The 15856-nt window shown below is 38.8% G+C and overlaps 1 protein-coding gene and 1 long non-coding RNA gene across 3 annotated transcripts; one reads left to right on the top strand and one right to left on the bottom strand.

Moving 5' to 3' along the window:
• Window positions 1-218: 218 nt before the first annotated feature.
• On the bottom strand, window positions 219-6218 carry LOC129349075 (uncharacterized). Of its 2 annotated transcripts, XR_008601922.1 has the most exons (4): window positions 6091-6218; window positions 5092-5192; window positions 1977-2077; window positions 219-621 (listed from the first exon to the last, which is right to left on the bottom strand). It is a non-coding gene; the product is annotated as an uncharacterized LOC129349075 (long non-coding RNA). The 2 variants fall into 2 exon arrangements; XR_008601921.1 differs by having other exon boundaries at window positions 219-2077.
• A 1209-nt stretch (window positions 6219-7427) lies between these two features.
• c7a (complement component 7a) lies at window positions 7428-15094 on the top strand. Its single transcript, XM_023282450.3, has 18 exons — window positions 7428-7513; window positions 8103-8164; window positions 8267-8345; window positions 8740-8881; window positions 8970-9114; window positions 9205-9343; window positions 10084-10227; window positions 10315-10558; window positions 11176-11289; window positions 11396-11562; window positions 11698-11926; window positions 12872-13043; window positions 13198-13285; window positions 13674-13806; window positions 13887-14075; window positions 14230-14332; window positions 14426-14610; window positions 14709-15094. The coding sequence occupies exons 1-18, from the start codon at window positions 7508-7510 to the stop codon at window positions 14891-14893; spliced, it is 2526 nt and encodes an 841-aa protein (XP_023138218.3). The 5' UTR covers window positions 7428-7507; the 3' UTR covers window positions 14894-15094.
• The last annotated feature ends 762 nt before the right edge of the window (window positions 15095-15856 follow it).

Raw genomic sequence — 15856 nt, 5'->3', positions numbered from 1 at the left:
CCTTCAACTGGCTCCTGTTGACAAAGTGTTTTAACAGAAATGTAAATGCTGTAATTTGATTCTTTTAATAAACCATGTAACTTGAATGGATGTGATGCTGGTGTGACCACAGTTCACACGTCTGATGTTGCTCACAGTGGTCCAAGGGACGCTCAGGGAGTTTGTGTGTTTGCTCACACTCAGGAAAAATTAGAGGGAACATTGCACACAGGCATAGATTAGGACTCAAACTAGATTTATTTTAGAAAACAAATCAGCTTAGAGGCATTTGTTCACACGTGGCTGAATAGGAGGCCGTCCAATCAGATTCGAGGTCTTCACTCTGTAGGTTGTTTGTTGGGTGAGACTCTTGGACCTCCATCAGCTGACGTGGATGTTTGATGGTCTTCCTCTCTAGTGCCAGATGATTCATCCATGAATTCAGCAGCTACAGACTGAAATGAAGCTCATGCTGCCGTTATTGAATTCCTGTTCCAGATCAAATGTTCAGAGCTCACCTTGAATGCAGCCGTCTGCTGTCTGATAGTTTTTCTCATTGTAGTCTTCAAAAAAGTCTTTTTCCTCATGTCAGGATGTGGTGAGACTCTTTCTCAGTCGTTGCAGACGTCCCTCATTGTGCATCTCCAGAGAAGAAACAGAAAAACTGATCACTGCTTCAGCATCACAAACGCTCTCCAGCATTGAGAGTGTTTTAGGAATTCATTCATTGTGTTGTGAACTTTGAAGGAGCAGAAACTTTCCAGCTGCCAAAGATATGAGCTCCAATTCTGGATGTTTTAGGAAATGAAGTTCATCAAATGAACACTTGATTTTTGCTGATAACTCATTAAATTACTAAAGAAATCTAACATAAAAACCTGTAAACTCTCAGGAAGCTTTTGTTAAAGTTTGTCTATAATTCTATCATCATGTTCTGGAACCAGGACTCTGCAGAAGTTCCTTCAATCAGATACTTGTGTTTTGATTTAAGGCCTCAGGTTTGAACGTACAGCAGAGGATTAGAAAGGAGTGCTTTTAATGTTTAAATCAGTCCAGTAAATGTTTGGCATGAAAATTATTAAAATTTTGATTTAGATAGATTTACTACAATACTGTAGTCTCACTTAAATATATCCAAATGAGTTCAGTGTAATTACATTTTAAAGAATATTTGATTTCTTAATCTCAATACTGTAAGGTCTGACCCTAAATATTGTAATAATGATGTACATTTAAATAATAAATAATATTGTAGTGCAGAGTCATAAATTTTGGACAGAATTTAACACTCGTGTCCATGGCAACGCTAAAGTTTTTGCTTCTTACTAAAGTTCACAACACAAGTAAAGATTTTAATGTAAAACTTCAGGGACGACTGCTAACCATAAGTATTCTGATCAATACTTCATGATCAATATCAGGACAGATGTTGCAATTCCAGCTGTTACATTAGACTGCAGTTATTCACAGAGAAATTAAAACATCACATTCCTCATAAAAACTAGATGGGACTTTCATAAAATAAAGTGTTGGTGAATAAACAGTGTAAAAAGTGTAAAGCAGCTCCATTAAATCAGGAGATGTGAGACTTCCACAGCATGGATCACCATCTGCTGTGTTGATTCATAGCTGAATCTCAGAATGAACTGAGCTAGAAAAGCTGCTTTGAGCTGCAACATTACGGTCTGACAATCCAACACCATCACAGTTTTCATCTGGTTGTTTTGCTCCAACATGCTGTGAAGTTCAGTTTTTACCTGAATCAATACAGAGATTCTATTTCCAACCAAGACTGGAATAAAAATTTGAATGTTATGAGGTTTTAATGCAAGTAAACCCTTTCAGATGGAAGGATTTACTTCTAAGTTCTAATTCAAGTTTCAGTTGGAGCACATTGCATTCACAAAGAAAAACAGCGATACCTTCAGAGCAACATTTAATAAACCTAAAGCTTCCCTGTTGGCTCATTGGTGGAGTTTATTACTGAGCATCTGAACCTTAAATCCAGTGAGAGGACCATCTTCAGTCGAGGCCAGTCAGAGAACTTCAAGACCTTCCATCAGCTGGACCAGATGTGGCATCATCTCCCTCTGAACATCTGGATTACAGGAGAAAAGACAGAAATCAAACACAGATCACAGAAATACAATTTATTCACTTTCATCATTTTATAAAAGTAGCATGAACTTTATTAAAACTTGACAATATCAGTAATGAAAGTAAATATTTTTATCTCATGTTGAAGCTAAATTTAAAGTCAATTTTAATGACAGTTTATCGTGAGAGGAGTGAGAATGGAGCCTTTCTTTCCTTTTTACAATATTTCCTCAAAATATTCTGTTTATTATTGGCTTTAGAAGCATTTTTCTTTACTTATTTATTTTTAGATACCTCAGACTGATGCACTTTGCTGGTTTGCAGATAATTTCATGTACAATGACAATAAAGGTCTTCTATTATAACATATTTGCTAAAACAAGAACTGAAACCTTCTCAACCATCTCTCAGGCTGCAAAACTCCAACTGTGACAAAGAATTATCTGATGTAGTTATAATTATAATCTTTACTGAACCAGCCCTGGAATTAATAAAAATCTGTATATGGATATGATTTTCTCTGATGGGACCACTATGGAAGCTGTAGTAATTATTAACTATCCTTTGAAGGGAAAGATTAGGTCTTCTTCAGGTGGATAAAAAAAATGCTCTCCTTAAAAAAACAAAAAAACTGCATACAATAAAGTAAATGTCTTCTGCACTGCACACATACTACACTTTTGTGTAACTCTGGATGTCAGAGTAAAGGCAGACAGATCCAATGATCAGCCACAACATTCTGACCACTGACAGCTGAAGAGAACAACATCCACCATCTTGTTCTAATGCAGTGTTTCTCAAATAGTGGGGCGCGCCCCCCTAGGGGGGCGCAGAGGCATGTCGGGGGGGCGCAGGCGACCGGGAGGAAAAGGTCCTTCAACACGGAACTAATTAGCTGAACTATTGTTGTAACGTCGGCCTGTTTTTCGCGGCGTACAACAATACTGAAATTGTGCTGGCCCATAGACTGTATATGCCATAGATATAAAAAAAATATTAATAATAATGATCTTCTATATATATCTATGGTATATGCACTGGCGGTTGAGACTCCGAAGTACAGACTCCTGAGAACGGGAGAACGCATCGTTAATGTGCAGTCGGAACACCAGCGTACTTGATCACATCATGTACTCGGCTCATCTGCTCCGATTATTTTTACCAGCAATGTCAAACATACGGCCTGTGGGCCAAAACCGGCCCACCAGACGGTCCATTTCGGCCCGCAGGACGACTTTACAAATGATAAAAATTACAACAACATTAACTGTAAATTGTAAATTTGTAAAACTGTAAATTTTAAATAATTTATAGAACTTGACAAGTTGTTCTGATCATGAAGTAAAATACTAGATTGTTCAGTTCCAGATACCTGTGACTGAATGTTTTGTGTTTTTGTAGATAAACTGTTATCTGGCAGTTACCATGCATGTGTAAATGATGAACTCAGGCATAATAGGCTACTGTTGAAATTGAACTTGTTTTCCTTAAGAAATTTCAGGTTCATAATATTTTGTAAAAAGTTAGTTCATTAAATGTGAACATTTTCAGAATGTACTTTTTTTTAACTAAAACAAAGGGGAACAGTTGGAGCTGTGGTTATTTATAGGTTATTATGCTGTGATTTTACTGGTCGGGCCCACTGGAGATCAGATTGGGGTTTATGTGGCCCCTGGACTAAAATGAGTTTGACACCCCTGATCTTTACTGTGAAAAACAACAAAATGGAATCAGATAAAATAACACAGCCCTGCATATTCATGTTTTCACAGTTTCATATATATATGTGTGTGTGTGTGTGTGTGTGTGTGTGTGTGTGTGTGTGTGTGTGTGTGTGTGTGTGTGTATATACACACACACACAAAGTTATTGGGGGGGGCACGAAAGTTTTTTGTCCTCCGAAGGGGGGCCCGACAGAAAAAATTTGAGAACCACTGTTCTAATGCAACGTTCTGCTTGGAAACCTTGATGTTCATGTGGATGTTTGACATGTACCACCACCTAAAAACTGCAGGACAAACAACCTCCTAGTCCCCATGGCAACAACAGTCCTTGATGCCAGCTGCCTCCCTCAGCAGGACAAATTAAAACTACTCAGGAGTGGTCCGAGGAACACGACAGAGCTAAGCTGTTCACCTGGGTTCCACACTCCCCACATCCAGATCTGATTGATCATCTGTGGGATGGTCCAGGATCAGCCTGGTCTAGGTAGGACCCACCCTGCAACCCACAGGACCCACAGAATCCACAGGACATCCCCAGAGGTTCTGATGAACCACTGGGTCAGAGGAGTTTTAGCAGCATAAAGGGACCAACACAGTATTAGTCAGGTGGTCAGAATGTTATACTGTTATATTGTCATGCAGATTATATGATCAGTAAATGTTACCATCAATTATAACGTCCACATTGATCAGGAAAAAAAAACCCAATCAGTTCATTCAGAAACTGTGGGGTTAAACCTAAAAACACAGACCTCAACAGCAGTTTGTTTCAAAGCAGAACACCAGCCAGTTTTCACTAAAGAAGCTTTCAGAGCAACAATTAAATGACAGTTTTGTTCTCATTAAGTTCTCAGAGTCAGAGTCAGCTAAAATAATGTATACACACATCAGGAAAAGAAAAACTTTTATAAATATTTCATTTGTAGAAGTACTTCTATACATATAGATTCCTCTTTCTAAGTTTGATCAAATCACGATAACTCTGTGTCCTGTTGTATGATGTTTTCCCAACAGATGGCGCTACCCTCATGAATGGAGAATCAACAATTGACGTCTACAACACAACAGAAATGTCTGGAAGCCAGTGGCCACCACTTTGAGCACCTCTTGTAATTGTAGAGGCCAAAGATAACTTTTACTAATCTTGTGATGTCTGATTAAATTTGGTATTGAACTATTTATGCAAGTTTTTCTTTTCCTGATGTGTGTAAACATTATTTTGGCTGACTCTGTATAATGGGTTTCTGACAGGTCACCAGGCAACATCTTTTTATAATAATGACAAACATACCTGCATTCTACAGGAGTGATTTTCCTCATGTGCAGGTAAAGATGTGTGAGGAGCTTAGAGATGACAGGAGCAGGAGTCATCCTCACTAATTCAGCTTCCACCTAGAAACAGAAAGACCACAAACAAACACACTGATATACTCTCAAACGTTCAACCTCACAGCCTCAAAATATCTGTTTAGGAAGTGTTGTGTTTCTAAATTCTGCTGAAAGCGTTGACAAACATTCTCTTTCAAGGTTGTGTAAAAAGCAGCCTGTCCTCTGAGCTACTGAGAAATCTTCCTGAACAAAATTTCTACATGTAAATCGGCTCAACAAAAACTAAAGCCTCAGTCAGAGATAGCAGGTATCGCAAATTATAAAGAACTTTGTTAACTCAGACTTTCTGCTTCAACCTCACATAAAAAGGGGAGTTTAACTCGTCAGGTGACTGAAAATGAACGGCTTGTGCAGTTCTAGATCCGAAAGTAGGACGTTTCATCTCATCTTTTACTACAAATACATGCAATAATAAATAAATACAATGGCTGGTTGTTAGTTTATTCACTATTAATGTCACTTTATATACTGGATGGAACTTGAGCAGTGAAAGAGAGAAGGAATTTAATGAAATTATGGAGATTCAGAGAGGTAATGTTGCACAATGTTAAGTTAAGCATGGTTTAATTCAAACCAGCTGAATGTTAAACTTCAGTGCAGCTGAACGGGTTTCAGTTAACCTTAAAGTAAAACAAGTTTTTTTAAAAGCTAAAATACACAGCAGAGAAATACAGGTTGAGAAGTTCAGCCTAATAATGACGGACAGCTGAGGCAGCAACTAACAGGTGTTCAGCGGTAAGTTAGCCACCTGTGTTGATTAGCCCGCTAGCTAACTTAGCCGCTTAGCTATCTAACGCGTCCGGACCAACTGCTCAAACACGACAAAACACAAGTCTTCACAAGTCGCTGACTTAACGTACAACAAAACGACACTACTGATTAGAAGTATTTATCTTCTTACCGTGTTTTACTCCAAAAACAAGATCAACAGCAACCAGAGATGCTACCAGACGAGCCGACCACAGCTACAGATAGAAGACTAGATACGCTAGCACGCTGTCTCCTCTGTAGCTCTATGGTCTGACCAATCGCTGCTCTCTGGCTCCGCCCTCAGAGAATCTTGTTGTGTTTGGCTCCACACATGCTGATGACCAGTTCCGGTCTCAGAAAATGAAAAAACGGACCTTTTTCCGTTTCTGGCTCTTACTGATTTTACTTTTTTTTGTTATTCTCAATATAAAATGAAAATCAAAGCATTTTAAAAAATTCGTATATCCCTTTTTGATCATGAAAGGGAAAAACGCCCTGTATTTCAATATTAATTTTTGTATGCTAAAACGAAAATGAAATAACCACTTGTTTTTGGTTTTTCAATATCCATTTCAGAACGGAAAATCCAATTGCCAAAATATACACGGACCCAAACCATTAGAGCTATGTGTAACTGAATAAGACTGCGCTGAGAATGTTGCAAAGCTACATATGAAGAAGTATTATCCTGTAACTGTTTTACATGTTTAATGAGATGTTAGGGAGATACAAGCCACACCGATTTCAGTAAGGTTTGGCAGTTTTATGAACCAGAAATAGCACTTTTCAATTACTCTCTTATTCTGGGGCATTTGTACATATAAAAAGACAGATGTAGCTGAATTCTGCAGATACAAGCTATTTTTTTATCCACATAAATATGGAAACAGGCTTCACTTCAAAGTTCAAAGTCTCCAAGAATATACTGGAAGTCCCCTACTTCTTGTGATCAGGATAAGAGCTTGAAAGTTAAAGTTATTCTTGATGCGGACAGCAACATGCAAACCTGCCAAACATCCAGACGACACTGAGAGTTTAAGGTCCCAAACTGGAAAGTTTCACCTTGATTAGGAACAGTCCTTTCTCACAGCAGACATTTTAACTTGTCAAACATGAGTGTAACTAAAAAATAATGGCTGCATTCCAACTAGGTATTACACTGACCGGATCATGTCCCATCTTTACTAATTCTTTGGCATGAACCAGCAGCAGCTGTGCTTTTTCCTGCAAAAACGTGTGGAAATGTTGTGCTGTGAAAAAGGTCAGAATGTTGTCTGGTGAGTTTCTCTCCAAGAGGGATCTTAACTTTTAGTTTCAGAATGACTTTATGGAGGAGCGTTTTGGCAGGAGGTGCTACAAAAATATTTCACAACTTTCAAAGCATAAACACACACGCACACACACGCACACACACACACACACACACACACACGTACACACATCATTTTATTTTCCACATGGAACCCAGAGAAATTTATGGGATGTCCTTCCAACGTTTTCCCTCCCTAACTTAACATCATCCGTTTGCAAAGCCTGCTTATAATTCTGTTTGCTGCACTTCGATCACCATGAAGGCAAGTAGATTTTGCACTTACTAACAGGGAAAATACTAATTTATGCATAACATGTCATATGTAGTGCAGTATAGTTATTTTCTGATTTCAGTGAGAAAGTGTTTTTGTATTTATTCTGTCTTAGTTGCATCAGAATTAGTTACCATGCAGTTTTCTTTTCTCTTCTCTTCTCTTCTCTTCTCTTCTCTTCTCTTCTCTTCTCTTCTCTTCTCTTCTCTTCTCTTCTCTTCTCTTCTCTTCTCTTCTCTTCTCTTCTCTTCTCTTCTCTTCTCTTCTCTTCTCTTCTCTTCTCTTCTCTTCTCTTCTCTTCTCTTCTCTTCTCTTCTCTTCTCTTCTCTTCTCTTCTCTTCTCTTCTCTTCTCTTCTCTTCTCTTCTCTTCTCTTCTCTTCTCTTCTCTTCTCTTCTCTTCTCTTCTCTTCTCTTCTCTTCTCTTCTCTTCTCTTCTCTTCTCTTCTCTTCTCTTCTCTTCTCTTCTCTTCTCTTCTCTTCTCTTCTCTTCTCTTCTCTTCTCTTCTCTTCTCTTCTCTTCTCTTCTCTTCTCTTCTCTTCTCTTCTCTTCTCTTCTCTTCTCTTCTCTTCTCTTCTCAGAATATTGCACAAATCTGTGCAGGAGTCTTGCCATGGCTGCTCTTCCTGTTCACTACAAAAGGGTAAATCTATTTTTGCTTTGCTCTTTCACCATTAGCAGCACGCATATATTGTGATTACTTGCTTTCACAAAATTTATTTGTTTTCATTTATTGAATTACTAGGTTTTGTCACCAGAGGGTTCATTGTCAGTGGGGGCCTTATGGTAGCTGGTCAGAGTGTGATGCCTGCACCAAACTACAGGTTTGGAATTTGTTTCTCACCTATAAAACTTGGTGACACATATCATTTTGAAATAAAACCAATACTTTTATTGTAAATACAAAAAGCTGTTTGTGAAAAAATGATTATATTCATGTTTTGCCATCAGAAATGCTCAGGATTCTGTTTATTTTGGCATTGATTCAAATATTTTAACATGTATTAGCTTATTAGTGTTATTTTGTCATATTTCTTTGCAATGTTGTGGTGTGGGCTGCAAATTGGCTTGGTGGTTAACTCTGTTGTCTTATAGCTATAGAAGATCCATGGTTCGTGTACCAGCCTGGGCTGGGATAGGCTCCAGCTCCCCAGCAACCTTAATGAGGATTAAGTGGTGTATAGCTAATGGACGGATGGATGTTGTGGTGTGTGACAGACTAGAAGTCGAGCCATGGATGTCTATGCTCAGTTTGGTGGGAATCCCTGCAGCGGGGGGCGGACTGAGACCAGGTCCTGTGAAACCACACAAGGTTGCCCTTTAGAGGACGGGTGTGGAAACAGGTTTCGCTGTCGATCAGGTTAGAAATGAAACTCTCATCACTTCCTTAATCACACAGAATCAAATGAAACAACCACTAACGTATCTGCCTGTCTTTGGATCCCCAGGGAAGTGTGTTAGCCAGTCTCTGGTGTGTAACGGGGATCACGACTGTGAGGAAGATGGACATGATGAACATGTTTGTGAAAATAGAAACTCCATTATATGTACAGTAACAGCTCCCCCGCCTAACATTAAACTCATAGGACTTGGGTAAGTAACAAATCTTGACATAAACCTCTTTATATGTGTGTACCATCCAATTAAAGTGCATATGTTTGATATATTTTATTGTTTCTGCAGGTTTGATGTGGTGTCAGGAAAGAGGAGAGCCAGTGTCATCAATACAAAGAGCTTTGGGGGCCAGTGTCGCCGCACCTTTAGTGATAACCATGACACTTTCTATCGACTGCCCCTCAGTACTCTCCAGTACACCTTTTTGGTCTGTACCTCTCTATTTATTTCTGTAAAAGTACCCTGTGGAGTTTTTATTGTTCATACACATTGTTGTGCTTTATATCCAGCATTTTCCATCATCCTTGAAGACTGACAATAACAATCGACCTACTGGGTCACACATTGGTCGCATCAACTCGCTGCCTTTTGCTCTTTTACTGTTGCATTCCTACCATTAGTGCTATCAAATGGACATCCACCACTAACCTCCACTACTAAAAATGAAACCAAACTAAATTAATCATTGCTGTCAAAGAGAAAAGAAACAAAGACAGAACTCGTTGCTACATTTACACCTTGGATCTATTCCCACTTAGTATTAATATGTGATCTGGAAACACTGTCTTGACATTTTAAGCACCACTGTGTGTTACTTTTGCTTTTTTGCCAGGATTAGGGAATTTAACAATACTTTACATACCAAGTTTACAATGATTCATATATTCAATTTGATCATAATAGTTCGTTTCTAAATATTTAATACTTATGCTTATGAATCAGTGATGTCCATAATCTGGTGAATGCAGTCACATGGTGCTGGATTGTTAAAACATTGTCTTCGAAATGCGACCTTACAATGCCGCTAGTGGGCAAAAATTCCATAGGGTACCTTTAAACACTTACAGTCACATTATAGTGCCACTTTGTCCACATTTATTTTATTTTATTGACATGTGAAGGTATTTTTCCTCCATCTGGGGGATTTTTAACTTTTGCTGTTCTCAGGTTAAAGCTCAGAATGACTTCAGTGATGAGATGTTCACCAGTAAGTGGCACTATGCCAAGGACATTGTCAACAGGCAGACTGTGTCCGGGACCACAACAGGATATCGCAACTATGACTTCCATGAGACAAATGACAGGACTCAGGTGTGTAGAAACAAATTCATCTTGTTTTTAGACATTAAAAGCAGAACATTGCAAATATTTAAATCATGATTTTGTTCCCCTTTACAGACCCACAAGATTTTGGTTTTGAAGAATGACATACAGGTAGCTCAGTTCCAGAGCAACTCTCCTCAGTACCTCCCAATATCTGAGGAGCTGTGGAAGGCATTGGCCAAGCTCCCATCTGTGTATGACTACGCCGCCTACAGGAAGGTCTTGGAAAGGTTTGGAACTCACTACCTGTCTGAGGGAAGCCTTGGAGGTTCGTTTAAAGTCGTTGCTACATTTGATGAAGAAACTGAAAAACGGATGGGTAAGGTTTCATAAATCATGAACAGTTTAATAACAGACAAATATACAGTGTGTCATGTTTTTTATCGTGCCTTTTAGCTCATGTTTTCATGAAACAACAAGAAATTCTATCTTCCTAAATAATATTTAATATTCCCACATGATATTAGTCATTCACTGCTGATATAAAATTAATTACATAACAGGAAGAAACTTAAAAAATATGTCTGAGTGAACAGTGCATGTCAAATTGACCTAATTCATTTCAAGCTCTGAAATATATTTCATAAAAACAAGTGTGTTCTCCAAAACTAATGTGATTCTGTTTTTTAAAACATCTGTTTGAACAGATACAACTCATCTCAAATTCATCTCGAGCAAAAACATTAATCGATTTTTTTCATGTCTGTAGAAATGAGAAGTGTATCAAAATTCCTAAATTGTTAAATGCACAACTGAATGTTTACAGTAAGTCAATAAAACTGTATGCTGTAGTTAGCTGTAACTATATTAGATTTATTAGTAGGCTTCTAATAGTAAACAAAACATTAGGTAGATAAAAATAAAACTTCATAAAGCCCTGCCTAAATGTTGCCATTAGTTTCAAGCTCTGACTTTTGTTTTTTCTTTGTTTTTAAGTCAGTGAAAGCCAACGATATAATGAGTGTGAGAAGACTCAACGCTGGATTCTTATATTCCCCATTACAAGAGTGGACTGTAGAAGTGGTCAACATCATTCCTCATCATCCTCAGGTATAAACTGGATGTTAATTATTCATATAAGAGTGCTTGTAAAACTAAATGTTCGTCATCCATCATCTCTGCAAATGTTTTTTTTTTGTTTGTTTTTTAAAAACAGGTAGTAGCAGGAACAATGCTGTGAAACGAGTGGATGTGGAAGGAGGCAGCAGCTCACACATTGCAGCACTGAAAACCATGCAGCTCAATGAGCCACAAAAGAACTGGGAGATGTACTCAAACTGGACTGAGTCTGTTAGATCATGTCCAGAAGTCACAAAACAGAAGGTGAAGAGAAGAGTAAAATAAGCTTTTTGAACTTTAAAAGCATGAATAATATGTTAGATTTGCTTTAAATGCATTTTGTTGGTATTTTATGAAGCCTCCAGTTCAACTCTTTGACTCCAGCTGTTGGTTTTGCAGCTGCGGCCGCTGTCAGAGCTGGTGAAGGAGGTTCAGTGTGCCGGAGTGAAGAGGCTCTACCTTCGCAGGGCCATAGAGCAGTACCTCGCAGAGAGCGATGCGTGTCACTGCCAGCCCTGCAAAAACAACGGCATGGCTATCATGGATGGAGATCAGTGCAAATGTATCTGCAAGCCTGGCACGTCAGGACTGGCCTGTGAGCAGGGAACTGAGGCGGAAGGTCAACCGGGTGGGTGTTGCTTTTCACGCAGGGTCTTTATGCCTGCAGTCAGTCAACTCACTAATTAAAATGTTTTATCTGGTTTGTGTAATCTGTATAAGAGAAAGTCTTTAAGTGGCACATTGCAGTGTAATTCTTAACTGATTAAAGCAAGGTTTCCAGGCCACTAGAGGAAAATCCAGGGAGTCCAGTCATGAAATACTCAGCACATGACCTCCTATAAAATCAAAAAATCACATTTTCCATTTTTATATCTATGCTGTATGTACAATATATTAATTTTTCAGTTTCAGAGCTTCAGGTTGGTACTTTTTCAGATTTTGTGCTAAACTAAACTAGCCATCTGCTGGCTATAACATTACCCTGACTGGACTTCTTTAAGACTTGTATAATTAAATTCAATTGAAAAAACTATATTCGTCCATTGGGGGAGTTGGACTGTGAACGGTAGCAACAACTGCACAATAGTAGTGACAACCATGCGGTAGTTGAAATAGTATAATTAAAATTAGATTTAAAAATTAAAAATGATATAATTCGTTAGTATAAATTTATTATAATTATACTTAGTTATATTAGTATACTTATATATAGGTTTTATGATATACAGACCTACACTACCAGTCAAAAATTTGGACACCCCTTGTCATTCAGTGGTTTTTATTTAATTATTTTGTAAATTATAGATTAATACTAAAGACATCAAAACTATAAAAGAATACATATGGAATTATGTTGTAAACAAAAAAAGTGTTAATCTTTAGTATTAATCTAAAGCATTGAATGAGAAGGTGTGTTCAAAACTCTTGACTGGTAGTGTATGTAGTTATATATAGGTTAGTATAACCTAACTTTCAGCAAAAACCAAAGTAGGTTCATGTAGAGGTGGTGGATAGATGTTCTGAGTGTGATTTATATCTATCATATTCCTGTCTTCCTTCGTGTTTCTTTAAGGAGTGATCCACGGTGGCTGGTCCTGTTGGTCTGCCTGGTCATTGTGCTCTGGAGGTCGGAGGTCACGAAGTCGCTCCTGCTCGAAACCGTCCCCTCTGAACGGTGGACAGCACTGCACTGGAGAACCAACCGAGACGTCCGACTGTGAAGATCAAGAGCTGCAATACTTAAAGTCAGAGCGAGCTGAAGTTTAATTGTGCCGCTTGAATATCGTAACATTTACGCACCGTCGGTCATTGCATTGAATTTTCAGTCAGAGGAAGTTTCACGCTGATTTTCATCAATATGCAGCTATACAACATGTTATTTTTAACTATTTTCTACAGAACCATGGAGCCTCAGTGCTTTGATCAAACTCTCCCGGCAAGTCAGAAGTGCGGAGCCCCTCCAGCTCTAATCAATGGCTACATCCTGGTAAAAAATGAAGCCACACAGGGAATTTGCTGTATTGGATATTGTTAAGCTCATTTTTGTAAACATTCAATAATTTTTTTGTTACACTTATCTCAACTTTTCTGCACTGTTGCTCCTCGTATGATCTACGTTGTCTTTATAACAGTAAGCTAAATTTACCAAGGTTTTATTGTGAAAAATTATGTAATATGGTGAACCAAAGATTGTAGCCTCTTAAAGCACACTTTCTATAAAGTTAAAAAGCAAAGCTCTGCCTCAATGGCACTGAGATACTTTAGTTATTCATATTTCAGTGTCGTAACTTCAGTCATTTTTAACAGATTTCTGCACACAAATCCAACCTGTGAAATGGAACGTAATCATCTTTTGATCCCCACATTCTTCACAGGACCCTAAAGACATTTACCTTGTGGGGAGTAAAGTTCAGTACTCCTGCACTGATGGTTTCTATCTTGCTGGTGCGAACACCCTGGAATGTGCTGCTGATCAAACCTGGTCTGATGGCCCTGGGCTGTGCACAAGTGAGTACTCACAGCCAAAATATAGCATATGTTGTAATCACGGTGAATTACAGTGTCACTCTGGTAAACTTTCCTTGCAGTTTCAGCTTGCAAGATTGATTCCCTCGCGGATGATGTCATAGCCAGTTTTTCAAAAAAGGTCATTGGCATCGGGGATTCAGTTACCTTGTCCTGTCCAGAAGGTAGACAGCTACTAGGAGAATCAACAATTATTTGTAACCCCAGTCTGCAATTTTCACCAGACCCAGCAAACATCAGGTGCAGCGAAGGTAAATTATACTGCAGGGTTCATATAAATAATCTACTGGATGTTATGGGAGGATGTGGCAGCAGTATATTGTGTCCTACTTTTCATTTATTGTCATCTTTAACTGTTTTATATCAGTTTACCAACCTGAAGACTGACTTTTATGTATCCCACAGTCATGACGACAGCTTTGCCACACATTGCTCCCCTAGTGCAATGCAAACAGTGGGAGAAGCTTGTCAGAGGAAAATGTGTTTGCAAAATGCCTTTTGAGTGCAGGTATGCTCTGCTAATCAGTGATTCATTAATGTGACCTCTGGCAATGAAAAAATTGGTTGATTTAATTGATTTTCGTGTTTTTGTTGTCACCAGTTCATCTTTGGCGTTGTGTGCCACAGCTGCAACCAGAAGAAATTCAGTCCTTCTGAATGTTTGCAAAATGCACGTGCTGCAGTGTCTGGGGAAGAACCACGCGATAGCAGAAGACAGCACCTGCATGTGGCCACAGAGAAACACAACAGGCTGCACTGGCTGTCACATGTGGGAGATCTGTGATGGTAGGAACATGCAAATCCACAAAACAAAAACCACAACATTCTACACTTCTTGCAATTTTTAGTCATTGATGAGGTTTTTCCTTATGCTGCTCTCTCAGATCAAACCAATGACTGTCGCTGTAAGGCCTCTGCAGATTGCTCGACCTCCGGATTAAATGTGTGTGTCCGTGTTGGAGAAGATGTGACTGCAGCCCCACAAACCATGAGCGAATGTGAAGCAGGACATAGAAGATGTAAAGGAGAGAAAGTGTCAGTTGTCAGTATCCTGCCCTGCACCTCCTGAGGATTCGGGCATCATGCTGACTGACCTCTCATCGTCTGCTACTTTATGCATTAATCCTTTTCTAAATACATGCCTTTTTTTCCCCTGTAAAACCAATATTGTTTTAAATTCCACTCCTTAACACATTAAAGGTATATTTTTATGCATGCATTAAAACAAAACTAAACTGCATTAAGACAAATAATAAATAGCACAACACTGTTTAATCTCTCCTTATTTTTGCACTTCTGTGTTATGAATATAGACAACCAGAGAAAAGCAAATACTGTAAATATCACAGATAAATATGTATTTACAGACAGTAAATTATGTTGCCGTTTCAGACAGCGGGTTGCAAAGCCTCTTGTTTCTGACGCTGTTTGAGTCGTATTCACATCAAACGGCAAAAAAGAAGTAGGGCTTCATTTTGAGAAAAATAGTTTTGTAAATGTCCCTTGAGGTAATGTTTGAAAATCTGTTTTCTGGACTGAGATTTCAAAAGATGTCCTGTGCTTACTAAACCAGACAGCGTTCAGCCTGCCAAGCAAACCCCCTGCTGACAGTCTATTCCTGCCTCTGGCTCGCTGCCCTCTCATGGTGTGAGTGCATGTGTGTGTGTGTGTGTTTGTGTGTGTGTGTGTGTGTGTGTGTGTGTGTGTGTGTGTGTGTGTGTGTGTGTGTGTGTGTGTGTGTTTGAACCTGCCTCTGAAACAGTGTGAAGATACCAACTCCTCAATGTTTCGTCATGACATCAGAATGCGTATAGTCGGCACATGCGTTTCACCGTTTCACGTGTTGTTCACAAAGGCTGGTGGCTGAGAGGAAAGGTGCTAGAAGTTCTTCTGAGTGGTAGCACACAGGCTGGCCCTCTGAAAGGAAGGGGATACACACAAACTGGCAGAATATTCAGGCATGTACAGGTAAGCTATCGCTCCCCATGTGCTCCGGGTTTTTTTAAAAAAAACACACATATATATAAGTGGA

The sequence above is a fragment of the Amphiprion ocellaris genome, chromosome 6, assembly GCF_022539595.1.
Source record: "Amphiprion ocellaris isolate individual 3 ecotype Okinawa chromosome 6, ASM2253959v1, whole genome shotgun sequence".
Classification (NCBI taxonomy): Eukaryota; Metazoa; Chordata; class Actinopteri; family Pomacentridae; genus Amphiprion; species Amphiprion ocellaris.
The sequence above is the reverse complement of the archived record's forward strand: the minus strand, read 5'-3'. Positions and strand labels throughout refer to the sequence as shown.

Bases quoted from the DNA above. Each gene is read 5' to 3' on its own strand.
- c7a (XM_023282450.3), top strand. The intron at 13,286-13,673 runs GTAAAAAATGAA...CATTCTTCACAG, and splicing joins TAATCAATGGCTACATCCTG to GACCCTAAAGACATTTACCT. The intron at 13,807-13,886 runs GTGAGTACTCAC...CTTTCCTTGCAG, and splicing joins TGGCCCTGGGCTGTGCACAA to TTTCAGCTTGCAAGATTGAT.